Raw genomic sequence first — 16,141 nt, 5'->3', positions numbered from 1 at the left:
CCCTCTAATCTATCACCTAGGGCCCCTCTAATCTAACACCTAGGGCCCTTCTAATCTATCACCTATGGCCCCTCTAATCTAACGCCTAGGGCCCCTCTAATCTAACACCTAGGGGCCCTCTAATCTATCACCTAGGGCCCCTCTAATCTAACACCTAGGGCCCCTCTAATCTAACACCTAGGGCTCTTCTAATCTATTACCTATGGCCCCTCTAATCTAACGCCTAGGGCCCCTCTAACCTAACACCTAGGGCCCCTCTAATCTATCACCTATGGCCCCTCTAATCTAACACCTAGGGCTCCTCTTATCTCACACCTAGGGCCCCTCTAATCTACCACCTAGGGCCCTTTACTCTAACACCTAGGGCTCCTCTTATCTCACACCTAGGACCCCTCTAATCTCACACCAAGGCTCTTTACTCTAACACCTTGGGCCCCTCTAATCTAACACATAGGTCTCCTCTAATCTACCACCTATGCGCATCTTATCTAACACCTAGGGCTCCTTTAATCTCACACATATGACCCTATAATCTAACACCTAGGTCTCCTCTCATCTAACACATATGGCTCCTCTAATCTCACACCTAGAACCCCTCTAATCTACCACATAGGTTTCCTCTAATCTAACACCTATGTCACATCTTATGTTACACCTATGTCTCATCTTATCAAACACCTAAGGCTCCTCTAATCTAACACCTATGGCTCCTTTAATCTCACACTTAGGGCCCCTCTAATCTCACACCTAGGTCTCCTCTAATTTCACACCTAGGGCCCTCTACTTTAACACATAGGGCCCTTCTTATCTAACACCTATGTCTCATCTTATCTAACACCTAAGGCTCCTCTAATCTAACACATAGGGCTCCTCTAATCTAACACATAGGTCTCCTCTAATCTACCACCTGTGTCACATCTTATCTAACACCTATGTCTCATTTTATCTAACACCTAGGACCCCTCTAATCTAACACCTATGTCTCAGCTTATCTAACACCTAAGGCTCCTCTAATCTAACACATAGGGCTCCTCTAATCTAACACAGAGGGCACCTCTAAACTAACACCTAGGGCCCCTGTAATCTAACACCTTTGACTCATCTAATCTCACACCTAGGGCCCCTCTAATCTAACACCTAGGGCCCCTCTAATCTATCACCTATGGCCCCTCTAATCTATCACCTATGACTCATCTAATCTCACACCTAGGGCCCCTCTAATCTAACACCTAGGGCCCCTCTAATCTAACACCTAGGGCCCCTCTAATCTCACACCTAGGGCCCCTCTTATCTAACACCTAGGACCCCTCTAATCTAATACCTAGGGCCCCTCTAATCTAACACCTAGGGCTCCTCTAATCTAACGCATAGGGTCCCTCTAATCTAAGAAACATGAAATTACAGCAATTTGAACAAACCTTGTTATTTATATAAACATACCCTTTTTCATTCACCCTTTATTACAGCAATTCGTTAAATTGACTACAAGTACATTTCCGTTTTTGTCGAGTTTATCCAGAGAGTAAATACTCCATTAGCCATGTGCTAATTCGAATCAAATCGCCCCGCAACCTAATTAAACACTCTCTTCATTTTCAGAGTGCGCAGGGTTATTCTTCGGCGATTTCGGGCTATTTCACGAAAAGGACCTAGCCAACCAGGTTAGAGGTGGTCAGAACTTGATCTGAACATAACCAGTTGTTATCGATCGTTAGAGAAAAGACGATAAATTAACTGAATTCTTTACACCGAATCTTATAATTAAAGTCTGTTCAAGATGATGATTTAACAAGGATGTAACACATCTTACCTTACACGCGTTCGCCATTTTCTTTTTCATTGGTTTTATTACCTCTGTTTTCGGAATGCAGTTTTGAAAGGGAAATAACATTAAAGAGTGCGATAAAAGTACCACATTCCGTAGGTGTAAATCTCCTTTTATGGACGATGGACATTTTCCTTCAGATCGATCAGTACCGACGGCGCCTTTCTCAAAACAACAATCTAACCGCCTTAACAGAGATCCCGTCCGATAACAGTTATAATTTTCCAACCAGTAATTGATATTCAGAGCTGAAGTTTTTTCAGTAAAATGGCACTAGACACACTTCAATCAGATTTTAAATGGATAAAGGGAGGAATTTTGAACATTCGTTACTTCAAATACACTTTTATATTTGATCAACTATAACCGAAACGGAATCTTTAAAGTATTATATTTGCGAACATGGCCTATCTACCCGGAAAAAAAACAGTATACTCTTATTCCATTAGACTTGTTTTTAAAAATAATACTGAACTTTCTTTGTCCATTAATACGTGTGTCAACAAACATCGCCTGCAAATAAGTATAAATACCACATTTAAACTTCATAAATTATCTTTGTTAAACCATATCCAAATAGTAAGAGCCACTCAAGTCAACTGTATTTAAGTTTCTTAAAACCATCGATTCAAAAACAACGCACGTAATATTTGGAGAATAAATACGGTTAAGTACAAAAATCGATTCACATAGTAGCCTGATATATCTACAAAAGTAGTTATCTCAAACGTATCAAGCTTACACCTACTTACTTCACTTCCTTTCATAACTCTAAAAAATAAATACTTAAAACTCGAAAATAAGATCAAATGTGGTAGCTACGATTCTAACCACAAATATAGTTGATACTTTAATCAAACCCACGGCATGTCAATTTTATAATTGTAAAACAATGGTATATATGTGTTTCCGAATTCCATTTCTAAAAGCTAACGATGGGACATCTTTATTTATAAATCAATTGTTATAAATTTGTCAATTTTCAGTTGTTATATTGATTCAATGAAAACAAAAAGACGTCAATACTATAAAAAAAGCCTCAGCAATTATCATGTAAACCACAGTGGGTAGGGTAATTCAATACAATCGGTTTTTATACTAATGAATATGTTTTTGATCAATACATAGAAATAATTATGTAAACCTGTGTCTTAAGTAAGATGATCGATTCTTTTCAATATCAGTATGGATTATACTGTTCAGGTCATCGAATGGTAGAGAACCTTATTTGAATGGCTACTAATGACTAATTACCGAGTGTTGGGCTAGCGACTGTGTGTTGACATCAATAAAATCATTATTAAAATGCTTTTGTTAACATATGTTATAGTTTCTAAGTTTTGACATAAGTAAAGATTCCTACATTTTATTAAAATAGTCCAAGTCTCCAACACGAGGGATACGGTTCAAAAATGGACTTAAACGCTTTACAAATATTATCAGTTTTGTTTTTCATTATAGGTAAGTTGAATTTTGTTTATCATTATTAGCTGCGATGACACTGAGACATTTATAATTTTTACTAAAAACGTTTTAGGATATTAGACATCATATTTCCCTTATCTCGATTATTTGAATATTCTCGGCCAACTTATTTGTTGTGGTTTCAGTATGAGCTGTCTCCTCTCATGTAAACTGTGTAAACAATATATATATATAATCAAATTAAGGCCTATGATTTTAATTTTGTACTTTATAAATATCATACGTAATTCCGTTAATCACATTTCAATCATCAATAATCAATTGGCGATTTACCAAAAGTCGGCTAAATTATTAAAGGACTTTCAGGTAAACAAGAGGCCCTCAACAATTGTTACCGATCCACAGTGGATTTTTTGCCTGTTTATTATTTCACCAGTTTTAATTTATTTCGGTAATTTTATTTATCAACATGTTTTCTTCTTTAACAACTCAAGCCATATATTTCAATCATTAAATGAAATCGGCAAATGTTTAAATGAAAAACCAAATTGAGTGTAAATATTCATCTACGATTAATCGAGAAATCATCTCATAGCAAATCAATCAAATCGATATACCGGTATACTTATACGACATATCGACATAGCGAAAATATTACGTTATGTAACACAGAGCCCTATGGTAGTATTAGAGCAAACAGTAGCCGGGTACCAAGGGAGTCACGAAATATATAGATATATATTAGTTATTTCTCTCATTCTTGTGCATATATGACAAAGCTAACCAGGGTAGGGAAGAGGTGTAATACGTTTCTTCTGGTGGTTGGAATGAGAAAAAAATACTCTTTCATACCAAAGGGTGTAGAATACGGAAATTCCACCCCCGGGATTTTCAAAAATGGCAAAACCTTCGCCAAAGCCTCGGGTTTAACCAAATTTGAAAACCCCTCGGGTGGAATTTCCCTATCCTACACCCCTGTGGATGAAAGAGTCTTATAATCTTATACCCCATTTCCCGTGCATGACGTCACAATGGAACAACAATGACGTGACGCTATGAAATGGCAACCATTCCGACATCCCGATGCAAAAATTGGGACGCGTTTTTGTGGTTTCTGGGGTTTATCTAGAGATTGGAATAAGAGAGAAATACTCTTTCATGCCCAGAGGTTAAAGATAGGGAATTCTATCCACCAAATTTTCAAATGTATGCAAAACCGTCGGCATTCCTCGGGTTTTACCTAATTTGAAATCCTCTTATAAGCATACCTCATATAAAGTCGTAGATAAAAGTGATATGAAATTCGTACCCATTGCATATGAATCATGTGTAATCGGGTATTGTTAGAAGACATCCATACAGAAAATTATGTAAAGACATATCAAATAAATGTTAATAAGCTAGGCTAAATAAGTCAAAACAATTTACCGACTACAACATTTATCTACCACGAGGGAACGTTTTCAAGGTGATACTTAGTCATTTCGTTTCATTTCCACCAAAGTTGTCTTGGAAAAAAAATGACGAATTCGTTGGTACTTGAATTCATAATGTGACATTTTTGTTTGGATTTAATGAATCTAATTCTATTTGGCACGGGGCGCAAACATCAGCTGAAGTTTAAACTGCTTATCGATAGTCGAACTTTCAGGAGTACATATTCATTCGGGGCGTGACAATACACTCGGAGTGTATCATGACATAGTGCAATACATAGAGAATTTATAACGATAGACAGAAAGACAGACAGACAGAATTTGTCTGTTAAACCAACCATTAAATATGAAGCCTTAACAAATGCCCACCACTACTAAGACCCCTTGTATGGTTATTGGCATATATCTGTTAGAACGTGTAGCACTGGACAAAGTTAAAACACCTAGCGGATACATACATGTACAATAATTGTTATCTGGAGTAGGAGTGGTGATGAAGGACTAGTTGGTGTTACAAATTATTCAGCTAATAATATTTAACATTTACTGTATTGAATGGAGGTTCCAGTTTTTTTATATTAATATATGTTATAAAATTTATAAATTTTGATTATTTACAAATGCAGTATACACACATGGCTTTCCATTTTGAAATATATTTTATATATACTGGTTACTATGTAAGAAAAAATAAGCAAACAAAAACTACTGTATTGTTTTACCTCAGTAGTTTTTAAGTTTGCTTAGTTCAGAAATAGATAGAGACCATTAGGCATTAGCACACTAATAGGCTCTCAAAATAAAAAACAAACAAAAAAAAACCATATAGGATCTTGCACGAGTGCTAGATGTCATGATAATTTGATCCAGTTTTTACATGTCTTTATATATATGTTTATGAGTACCTATTCCCTCAGCATGGCTCCTGCTTTGGATCTTCAATGACTGGGTAAGAACACAGTGGTTGTGCTATGGACATTTTAGTGCTGCCCAGTTATAAATGATATCCGGAGTGGGAGTGGTGTTTGGGGACTGGTTAATATAATATTAGAATTTAACTTATACTGAAAATATTGGCTATTTGTTCTGCTATAAAGTAATTAAAATGCTGTTTCTTGTATATTTATTAAATGTTGATATTTTACTTTCATCGTAAGCATATGCATGTTGACCTGGATCATACATATGTGTGTATATGTTTATATATATGTGTGTGTACATATCATAAATATTAGTGTGTACTTTTAGTAGCTATGAATATTTATTAAAAAATACTATTTAATGTTCAAAGCCAGTGCTAATATGTTAATGTCTAAATCATAATTCTGTTATTATTTGAAATGTATGTAACCCAAGGGAGAGGGCTTGTATAGGCATAGCCTGTTGCCCAATTCCCATTGAATCAATTGATTTAATAAAATATTTTGAAATGAAAAAGATACAAATAAGCTTTTGAAAAACACTGCGATACGTTGATATTTTATGTCTTTATTGCGATACGATATGCCTGTATATTGTGATATACCGGTTTTCCAATGATATATCATGACAGCCCTAATGCTCCTATCGCTTCTTGTTTATACTACCTTATTGCAGGTGGTGTTCAGTGTACGTATTGTCCACCTGATTCAGGATTGATGCAGGACGGAGTAAGGAATTGGTGTTACTGGTTTGTTACTGCAGACGTTAACGCAGATACAATGCGACTCCTGTGTAATCAGAGTGGGGGACTTATCTTTACTGTGGAGGATTCAACTGTTCAATCTTTCCTAGAATCTACACTTTCTAGGGAATTAGAGTGAGTTTGTTTTTACTTATACACTTTTACAACACTACGGTTACATTACAGAGTGATAAAATGTATGTTCAATCTTTGAAGCTGATCTTATACAATAAACTCAATACTAGAAATTATGCATTGCTGACTAGGTTTTTTATGATACTTTCAAAAGAATAGGGGGAATTTTAGCATTATATGGGAATCGCTAATTATAGGTGTATAGTTTAACCTACTATATGAATATTTTGGAACCAAAAGAAAACGGTTTTTATTTCTTATCCACCCTCTCATTATTCTATGCGGAGATTAATCAAGAAATTGACGATTTCATGAGGAACTTATCCGAAACTTGATTTCTGAAAAATATTAAGCTTCCGTTTAAGTCCCGCTGAAACATTTAAGCGGACACAATCCTGTCGATTTTGTGTTACGCTGAATTGACTGGTATCCTAGATTTCACAAATACAACGTGGAAATGACGCGTCGATATAAATCTACTTTCAAACGTTATTTAAACGTTTCTATCCGTTCTTCATTAGAAACATATTTGCCACAGTTGGTTGCTTAGGGTCATGTGAGGACGGGTTTCCAGTGACACACCCAAGAAAAAAAGTAGGCAAGTTACAAAAAAGATGCATAGATCTCAAGAGTGTCAATAGGGGCAATAGGTTAATTTTGGTCACTGCAATGTCCTTATAATAGAAGTCAAAGAACAACATGGGGGCATCACATGTGGCATCTTACGAAATACATTGATTAGAATACTCCAGGCCCATTTTTGGTACTTCTAATAATACCGATGTAGAAGACACAGGCGAGGGGATGTCTGTCCTGTACGGATTATTCTCTATTCTTTATGTTCGTATCTAAGTATCAGGACCTTCATTGTTATTTATTTTGATAAATTTGTCCTTTTGCAATGAAACTACTTAGTCGAGGTTTTCTCCTCAAAATATTTCAAGCTGCGATCTGGATTTTTGCGATTAATTATTTATATATAAAAAAAATCTTTTGGATTGGTGTTTTTGATGTTTTTCTTTTATTTTGGTTTTTCATCTTTATTTATTGACATCAAAGATCGACTTTTCTTTTGTTGCCTTGCTATCTTAAAGGTTATTCCATTTGATACTTTCATATTAACATATCTTTTGCCTTTTTAACCAATATGCCTTTATAAATTCTATTTTAAGAATCAAAGGACTGAACTCAATCTGGATAAACTACAACATATCGACCAGGTCTACATTTGAGGGCGTCAAGCATAACTACACGCACTGGTCGGGGATCCCGGGGTTCAGTGGGTGTGTCGGTATAGCAGTAGGAGTATATGTTTATACGTGGCAGGATATGAGCTGTACTGCTAACACTAACTATGGAGTCTGTTATAAGCCTTTAGGTGAGTACAAAGTAAACCTAATCGAATCAATGGTTTAAACAGGTAATATTTACGTTTCTACTGAACTTGGACTCAACATACCTACTAAAATGTTAAAGGTTATTTTTCAATTAACTCTTCAGTTGGCGTATGAATACATCAGCATATTATCAACCTGGTAACTCTGTTATTCTGCGGAGCGCGGGAAGTTCTATCAATAGATTTGTTTTTGTCAGAAGTCTGTAATTTAATTAAAGAAAGCTAAGTTACATCTTAATTGTTTTTTTTATATTCATATATTCATATAACCAGGACGACATCTTACAGTGAGCAATGACCTTCTGTGGTGTAAGACTTTTACAAAGCCGATATCTTAAAAGTTACCCAAATGATATCGATATCGCACTGAATGTAAAATTAAGGATAGAGTCCTGTTGAGACGAATTCAATATAATTTGTCTCAAGATCCATCGAGGTTTATACCCCATAAACCTCAACAAAACAGGATTCACACCTTAATAATACTCTCGTTGTGTGTTGTCACAATAATGTCACCGGGCGGTGAAAATTCAAATAGTTTTTGACCGTCGTTCGTGAGAGAATGAGTTTATAACATCACTATCATATTTACTACGGACTAAAGGGCGATTGGATATAAGAGATGAACATTTAGTGCCGTAAAAATGTAAGTAAATGGAAACGATAGTTAATGGGAAACAATTTGAGAAAGAAGACAAAATGTGACAAAAGACAATATATGAAGGGAGACAATAGCTTAATAGGTGACGACAGGACAATAAATGACGTTGGACTAAAGTGACGAGAGGAAAAGATACGACGGAGAACAATAGGTGACGACAGGACACAAATGACAGAGAACAATAGGTGACGACAGGACAATAAATGGCGTTGGACTAAAGTGACGAGAGGAAAAAATACGACGGAGAACAATAGGTGACGACAGGACACAAATGACGGAGAACAATAGGTGACGACAGGAAAATAAATGACAGGGACCAAAAGGTGACTGTCATTCTGTTTGTAATTGTTGGTATTGATAGATTGAGAATATTTTTGTAAGCAATCTTTCTTTGGGGGCTGCCCATTTTCAGCAATTATCACTTTTGAGATTTTAGAGATAATCTATTCAATTTTATCTTTTTCATCCATATCATATAGAAACGAAAATGACATATTGATTTGGCTGCATAAATTCAACAAAAAATACTGTAGTTTTAAAATTGGCATTTTATCTACATGCCTTGGGTGCATTATAATGAAACACTAGAAAACTAACATTGTCCTACAGACTGCCCTCCGAATTCGACGGTCGTATTGGAGCATGGGATCTGTTTCTGGACGACAACTGTCCGAAAGTTTGCGGTGGACGCCCACTTAGACTGTATGACAGACGGCGGGGGTCTGGCAGTTATACCAAATGAAGAGGTCAGCAAAATACTCACAATTCACAGTGGACTGTTTATGTGAGTACAAGTTTGACACTTTCGTATAATCGATAATATCAGTTTATCCCCCTCTCTTTAGTACATACGTGTGAGGGTGTTTGTTTGCACGAGTTTAAACAGATGTTCTGATTGGTTCGGGGACATGGAACGGTCCCTATTTCAAAAATATTTATTATTACCATAGCCATTGTATAGACATGTCCTTTATCACTTTAGTTATACAGCAAAATAAATGTTATATCAAATCCTGGCCATATTATACTGCTTAAGTGGGGTTGAGCAACAATAGGAGACTATCTTGCTCAAAGACACAACTACATGCCGCCGTCTGTGGGTTACGAACCTGCGAACTTGAGGGGAACAAACTGCATATGCGCACCACAAACGATGATTTGCCACTCCTCAATATTTAGGACTGGGTTTTTTTTTGTTTTTTTTTTTGTTTTTTTTTGCATTTTTTTGCATTTTATTTTTGTATTTGAGCCTATTACACTTTTCTCCTGTGTGATCTTTATAGCCAACCTTATTTTGTTGGAAAAACAAGTTAACATTGCATAACGTTCATAAGCCTTCAAAAATAGAGCTTCAATCATTTAATGTAATCTTTGAATGGCGACAACGGTTTTGGACATTATATAAGCATGTGACCTTTGCAAAGAACACAATTCCAACAAACTAGTTTACTGTTAATATGTTTGCCATTTTCATTGAAGCTATGCAAAAAATACGGATGGTGAAGGATTCCATATGTGGCTTGGGGTAAATGACATATGTTCGGAGGGAATGTACAAGACCTTTGAAGGCGAAAACGTCCATTATACAGGCTGGGCTTCTGGCGAACCCAGCGATGAAAACAGAGCAACGGCTAACCAAGTTAACGATTGTGCAGTTGTTACTTTTAACAACCCTGTCGTTAGGTGGTACACTAGGGATTGTAAAAACAGGAGGATAGCATTTTGCTCAAAAACACTCAGTAAGCTCATTTATCCAATAATTGATCAAGAAATATTTCATTCTATATGAAAACGTATTTTGGACATTGTAACAGTCGATCAGAAGTTGTCCTTGTTATCAACACCACCATGTAACTATCTGGATATAAATAATAACTTATTAGTTTGTTAAGGTTATGAGGTAAAGTCAATACCAAAAGCTTCAGGGTCCCAGTACCCCTGTCAAAACATTTAACTATGCATTAGAAACAAATTAGGCTGGATTATTGATTCGATACATTATTTAGGATGTTCTATCAAGTAGGGTAAAAGAACAATGAAATCAAAAGCATGTTTTTATAGTGTAAAACAGCATATACCTAGTCAACGGTAATGCCTTTGCTTAGGTACAGCTGTAAATAAAAACAAATAACGGGAGGTGGTGTCTATATGTAGGAAAATAAGTTCGGTATGTTCCGTAGTGTTTTGCATGCAGCGGAACTGGATTCTTACGAATTTATTTGAATCATCAAAACCTTATTAAAAAGGAAGGTGTTGTTATTTTGATAAAATATTTGAATATAACTTAGACTATACGAAGCACGCCCATACAATTTAATGTTTATGTTGATTGCAATCAACAAGTCCAATTTGTTGAAAGTCAGAAAAAGTTTTACGATAAATTACAAAAATCCTTTCAGTATATATTTGTCCAAATGTAAAAATTCAAAAACTTAAACAATATGCATAGAGATCCAAATTTTTCTAATATATAAACGATTTAACATGAACAATAGTTCATCTGTAATTAATCCTGTTTTTCTTTAACAATGTATTAGCATCCAGCAGACCACCAATACTGGACACAAACTGTCTAGAGTCTACAACAACTACTTCAAACGCTTCAATAACAACTACCTTCAGTCCTACAAACACCATCAAAACTTCGACCTTCAGTCCAACAAACACCATGACAACTCCGACAGAAACGACAACAAACACCATGACAACTCCGACAGAAACAACAACGAACACCATCAAAACTTCGACCGAAACGACAACAAACTCCATAACAACTCCGACAGAAACGACAACAAGCACCATCTCAACTCCGGCAGAAACGACAACAAGCACCATCTCAACTCCGGCAGAAACGACAACAAGCACCATCTCAACTCCAACTGAAACGACAACAAGCACCATCACAACTTCAACCGAAACGACAACAAGCACCACCACAACTCCGACAGAAACGACAACAAACACCAACAAAACTTCGACCGAAACGACAACAAACTCCATAACAACTCCGACAGAAATGACAACAAACACCATCACAACTCCGACAGAAACCACTACAAGCACCATCACAATTCCGACAGAAACGACAACAAGCACCATCACAACTCCGACAGAAAAGACAACAAGCACCATCTCAACTCCAACCGAATCGACAACAAGCACCATCACAACTCCGACAGAAAAGACAACAAGCACCATCTCAACTCCAACAGAAACGACAACAAGCACCATCACAACTACGACAGAAACGACAACAAGCACCATCTCAACTCCAACCGAATCGACAACAAGCACCATCACAACTCCGACAGAAAAGACAACAAGCACCATCTCAACTCCAACCGAAACGACAACCCGTCCAACAACGACAACGGTCTCCGTCACTTCTACGACGGCTACAGTAACCACGGCAACGAACTCTTCCATAATAATATCAACTACACCTAATCCTACGACGTCAGAGATAACAACCGCGGATACAACTCAGACAGTTGAATCATCAACGCAAAATGGTAAAGATATGCTACTCCTCATTTAGCAAATTTGTCCAAACAAATTATGAGACGTTGTTTGTTTCTCAATTTCTATTTTTTTCTCTTTTTTTATTAGCGATGCCGTGTTTTTGCCGATCCCAGTTCTTTCCTGCGAACGTCTCCGTTAAACAACTGGTTGAGAGCATAAGAGAAGAAATGTTGATTGATACCAAACTTACCTCCTGTAGGTATATTCATGTTCATGTTGATACAAGACCTATGAGAGATATGTTAACTGTACATCTATGAAGGATATGTTAACTGTACATCTATGAGGGATATGTTTACTGTACACCTATGAGGGATATGTTTACTGTACACCTATGAGTGATATGTTTACTGTACATCTATGAGGGATATGTTTACTGTACACATATGGGGATATGTTAACTGTACACATATGGGGGATATGTTAACTGTACACCTATGAGAGTTATGTTTACTGTACACCTATGGGGGATATGTTTACTGTATACCTATGAGGGATATGTTTACTGTACACCTATGAGGGATATGTTTACTGTACACCTAAGAGGGATATGTTTACTGTACACATATGAGGGATATGTTTACTGTACATCTATGAGGGATATGTTAACTGTACAGATATGGGGGATATGTTAACTGTACACCTATGAGGGATATGTTTACTGTACATCTATGAGGGATATGTTAACTGTACAGATATGGGTGATATGTTAACTGTACACCTATGTGGGATATATTTACTGTACACCTATGAGGGATATGTTTACTGTACACCTATGAGGGATATATTTACGGTACACCTATGAGAGATATGTTTACTGTACACCTACGAGGGATATGTTTACTGTACACCTATGAGGGATATATTTACTGTACACCTATGAGGGATATATTTACTGTAAACCTATGAGAGATATGTTTACTGTACATCTATGAGGGATATGTTTACTGTACACATATGAGGGATATGTTAACTGTACACCTATAAAGGATATGTTAACTGTACACCTATGAAGGATATGTTAACTGTACACCTATGAGGGATATGTTTACTGTACACCTATGAGAGATATGTTTACTGTACACCTATGAGGAATATGTTTACTGTACACCTATGAGAGATATGTTAAATGTACACATATGAAGGATATGTTAACTGTACACCTATGTGGGATATATTTACTGTACACCTATGAGGAATATGTTAACTGTACACCTATGGGGGATATGTTAACTGTACACCTATGAAGGATATGTTAACTGTACACCTATGAAGGATATGTTTACTGTACACCTATGGGGGATATGTTAACTGTACACGTATGGGGGAAATGTTAACTGTACACCTATGAAGGATATGTTAACTGTACACCTATGAGAAATATGTTTACTGTACACCTATGGGGGATATGTTAACTGTACACCTATTGGGGATATGTTAACTGTACACCTATGAGAGATATGTTTATTGTACACATATGAGGGATATGTTTACTGTATACCTATGAGAGATATGTTTACTGTACACCTATGAGAGATATGTTTACTGTACACCTATGAGGGATATGTTTATTGTACACCTATGAGAAATTTGTTTACTGTACACCTATGGGGGATATGTTAACTGTACACCTATGAAGGATATGTCAACTGTACACCTATGGAGTATATGTTAACTGTACACCTATGGGGGATATGTTAACTGTACACGTATGGGGAAATGTTAACTGTACACCTATGAAGGATATGTTAACTGTACACCTATGCGGGATATGTTTACTGTACACCTATGTGGGATATGTTGACTGTACACCTATGAGAGATATGTTAACTGTACACCTATGAGAGATATGTTTACTGTACACCTATGGGGGATATGTTAACTGTACACATATGAGGGATAAATTTACTGTACACCTATGAGGGATATGTTTACTGTACACCTATGGGGGATATATTTACTGTACATCTATGAGGGATATATTTACTGTACATCTATGAGGGATATGTTTACTGTACACCTATGAGAGATACGTTTACTGTAAGTCCTCCATATAATGCTAGTCGGTTCATTTACTACCCAACAAGTGCCAGCGTGTTTCAATTTCAATATGTCCGTTATGACATTATTATTTTATCGGGACGTTAAGTCTGCCTATTATCATACAAGCCACCATATTAAAGTTTTTTACCGATCCCAATAATACACATTAACACATTGTGACGTTTTAGGGTACCAGTACTCAGGTTCCAATGAAATTCCCAGATAGCAACAATAAAATTCCCAGATGGCAACATTGAAATTCCCAGATAGCAACAATGAAATTCCCAGTTAGCTACATTGAAATTCCCAGAAAGCAACATTGAAATTCACAGATAGCAACATTGAAATTCCCAGATAGCAACAATGAAATTCCCAGTTAGCTACATTGAAATTCCCAGATAGCAACAATGAAATTCCCAGGTAGCAACAATGAAATTCCCAGATAGCAACATTCGTGAAGTGTGAAGGATCGACATCGGATAGGTCTCAAGTGTACCCTGAAATTTCTTGGCTTTTATATGATTAATTATTTATCTATTCTACATACTCAGCTTTCCAACAACTATTATTCCGTTACAATCTGTATTTTATATTGAATAATAATAACAATATACAATATTTGATATAGCACCCAAACTAGCTAGAATAAGCCACTCTAAAGCGATTTTCAGTACATAGATATACAATAAATACATTTAGCATATACATTAGTCAAGACAAATTTGAGGAATTCTTATATCACCCTATGTGTGTATGCTTGCCTGTGTGCTGGAGATGTGCCGTGTTCTGTTTGTAATGGGACCGTGCTTCCAACGGTATCATTTATAGTGCCACCTCACTTGAATGCTTCAGCACAAATAGTGCAACATCCACCCCATACCATTTTATACTCCACCTGGTTTGTTGGAGTTTTGTGGGCAGGAGAAAAACACTGTCTATGAATTTTCCATGCGTACGACGATTTCGGGGATCGAACCCCGGCCGCTTGCGTGGCAGGCCGCAGTGTTTACTACTCGACCAATCCGCCCATAATTGACTACAAATTGGCCACATCTGAAACAATTTCTTAAATAGATGTACCATATAGAATCAACGTTAAGAATATGGTTTAACTCAGTGGTACACCTTACCTTAGATTTAGAGGGACTATGTATTACCTTAGTTGTGGCAGGTGCCTTGTCAGTTTTTTATAACCTTACCTTTCTACAACTTAAATATCTTGTAAACAAAATCAGTCTATCTAAATGTATTTAGCTTAGTGGGAATTTTTCATTGATATCTTCATGATGTACACAATTGGCTAGTGTTTCTGTTTCATAAATGAAACGAATATGTCCCAGTTTTAGGTGTGCTAGTATTAACTTCTCTATTGTACATCGTATAACATGATAGACCCTTTTTGGTTGATATTTTACAGCGTACAGACGATCCTTGGTATGTGCTGATGATCCGCGGCCAACGTCAAAGTACATTGGTACAACCGCAGTCACAATAATGACTATTCTGTGTTGCTGTTTTGTTTTTCCCGATGTAGTCAACATTTTCCGGGCCGTAGTTCAGTTTTACAAACGGACAACATAGTTACAGAACATACAAAACAAATCCTTTTGAAACCCTCAATGGATATAATTGTCAGACTGGCGAACTGTTGATTCTGTCGACTAATCAATGATCTGCTCCTGTTGTTCTTTGCTCAGAGAGGTTGGAGGAATGCACTGTCTGAATGACAAAGAAAGATAAACACCAGCGCTATCGTCAGGTCAATTTAAAAAAAAAAATCCGTGCATGCATATTCATGCATTCAATATGAAAGTAGAATTGTTCATTTTGGTAACAAATACAACAATTTATAATAAAGTTGTTTAAAATTGATACTTGCGAGATGTTAAATTCCATTGAAAGTGTTTTACGGGACAAACTTTATACTTTATACTGCTATATCACGACAAGCAAAGCATTTTATTTTCAAATATGATAAAAGCCAATCCCGATTAATAATATGACAAAAACATGAATTAAAGTGACATCCGTCTAA

The 16,141-nt window shown here is 36.4% G+C and overlaps 1 protein-coding gene across 1 annotated transcript; it reads left to right on the top strand.

Moving 5' to 3' along the window:
* Window positions 1-6,386: 6,386 nt before the first annotated feature.
* On the top strand, window positions 6,387-15,859 carry LOC110465273 (flocculation protein FLO11-like). Its single transcript, XM_021520983.1, has 7 exons — window positions 6,387-6,484; window positions 7,657-7,862; window positions 9,151-9,325; window positions 10,021-10,190; window positions 11,079-12,053; window positions 12,151-12,258; window positions 15,524-15,859. The coding sequence occupies exons 1-7, from the start codon at window positions 6,387-6,389 to the stop codon at window positions 15,685-15,687; spliced, it is 1,896 nt and encodes a 631-aa protein (XP_021376658.1). The 3' UTR covers window positions 15,688-15,859.
* Window positions 15,860-16,141: the final 282 nt, after the last annotated feature.

The sequence above is a fragment of the Mizuhopecten yessoensis genome, unplaced genomic scaffold, assembly GCF_002113885.1.
Source record: "Mizuhopecten yessoensis strain PY_sf001 unplaced genomic scaffold, ASM211388v2 scaffold1579, whole genome shotgun sequence".
NCBI classification, from domain to species: Eukaryota; Metazoa; Mollusca; class Bivalvia; order Pectinida; family Pectinidae; genus Mizuhopecten; species Mizuhopecten yessoensis.
Note: the sequence above shows the minus strand (reverse complement) of the source record. Positions and strands in the feature narration are given on the sequence as shown.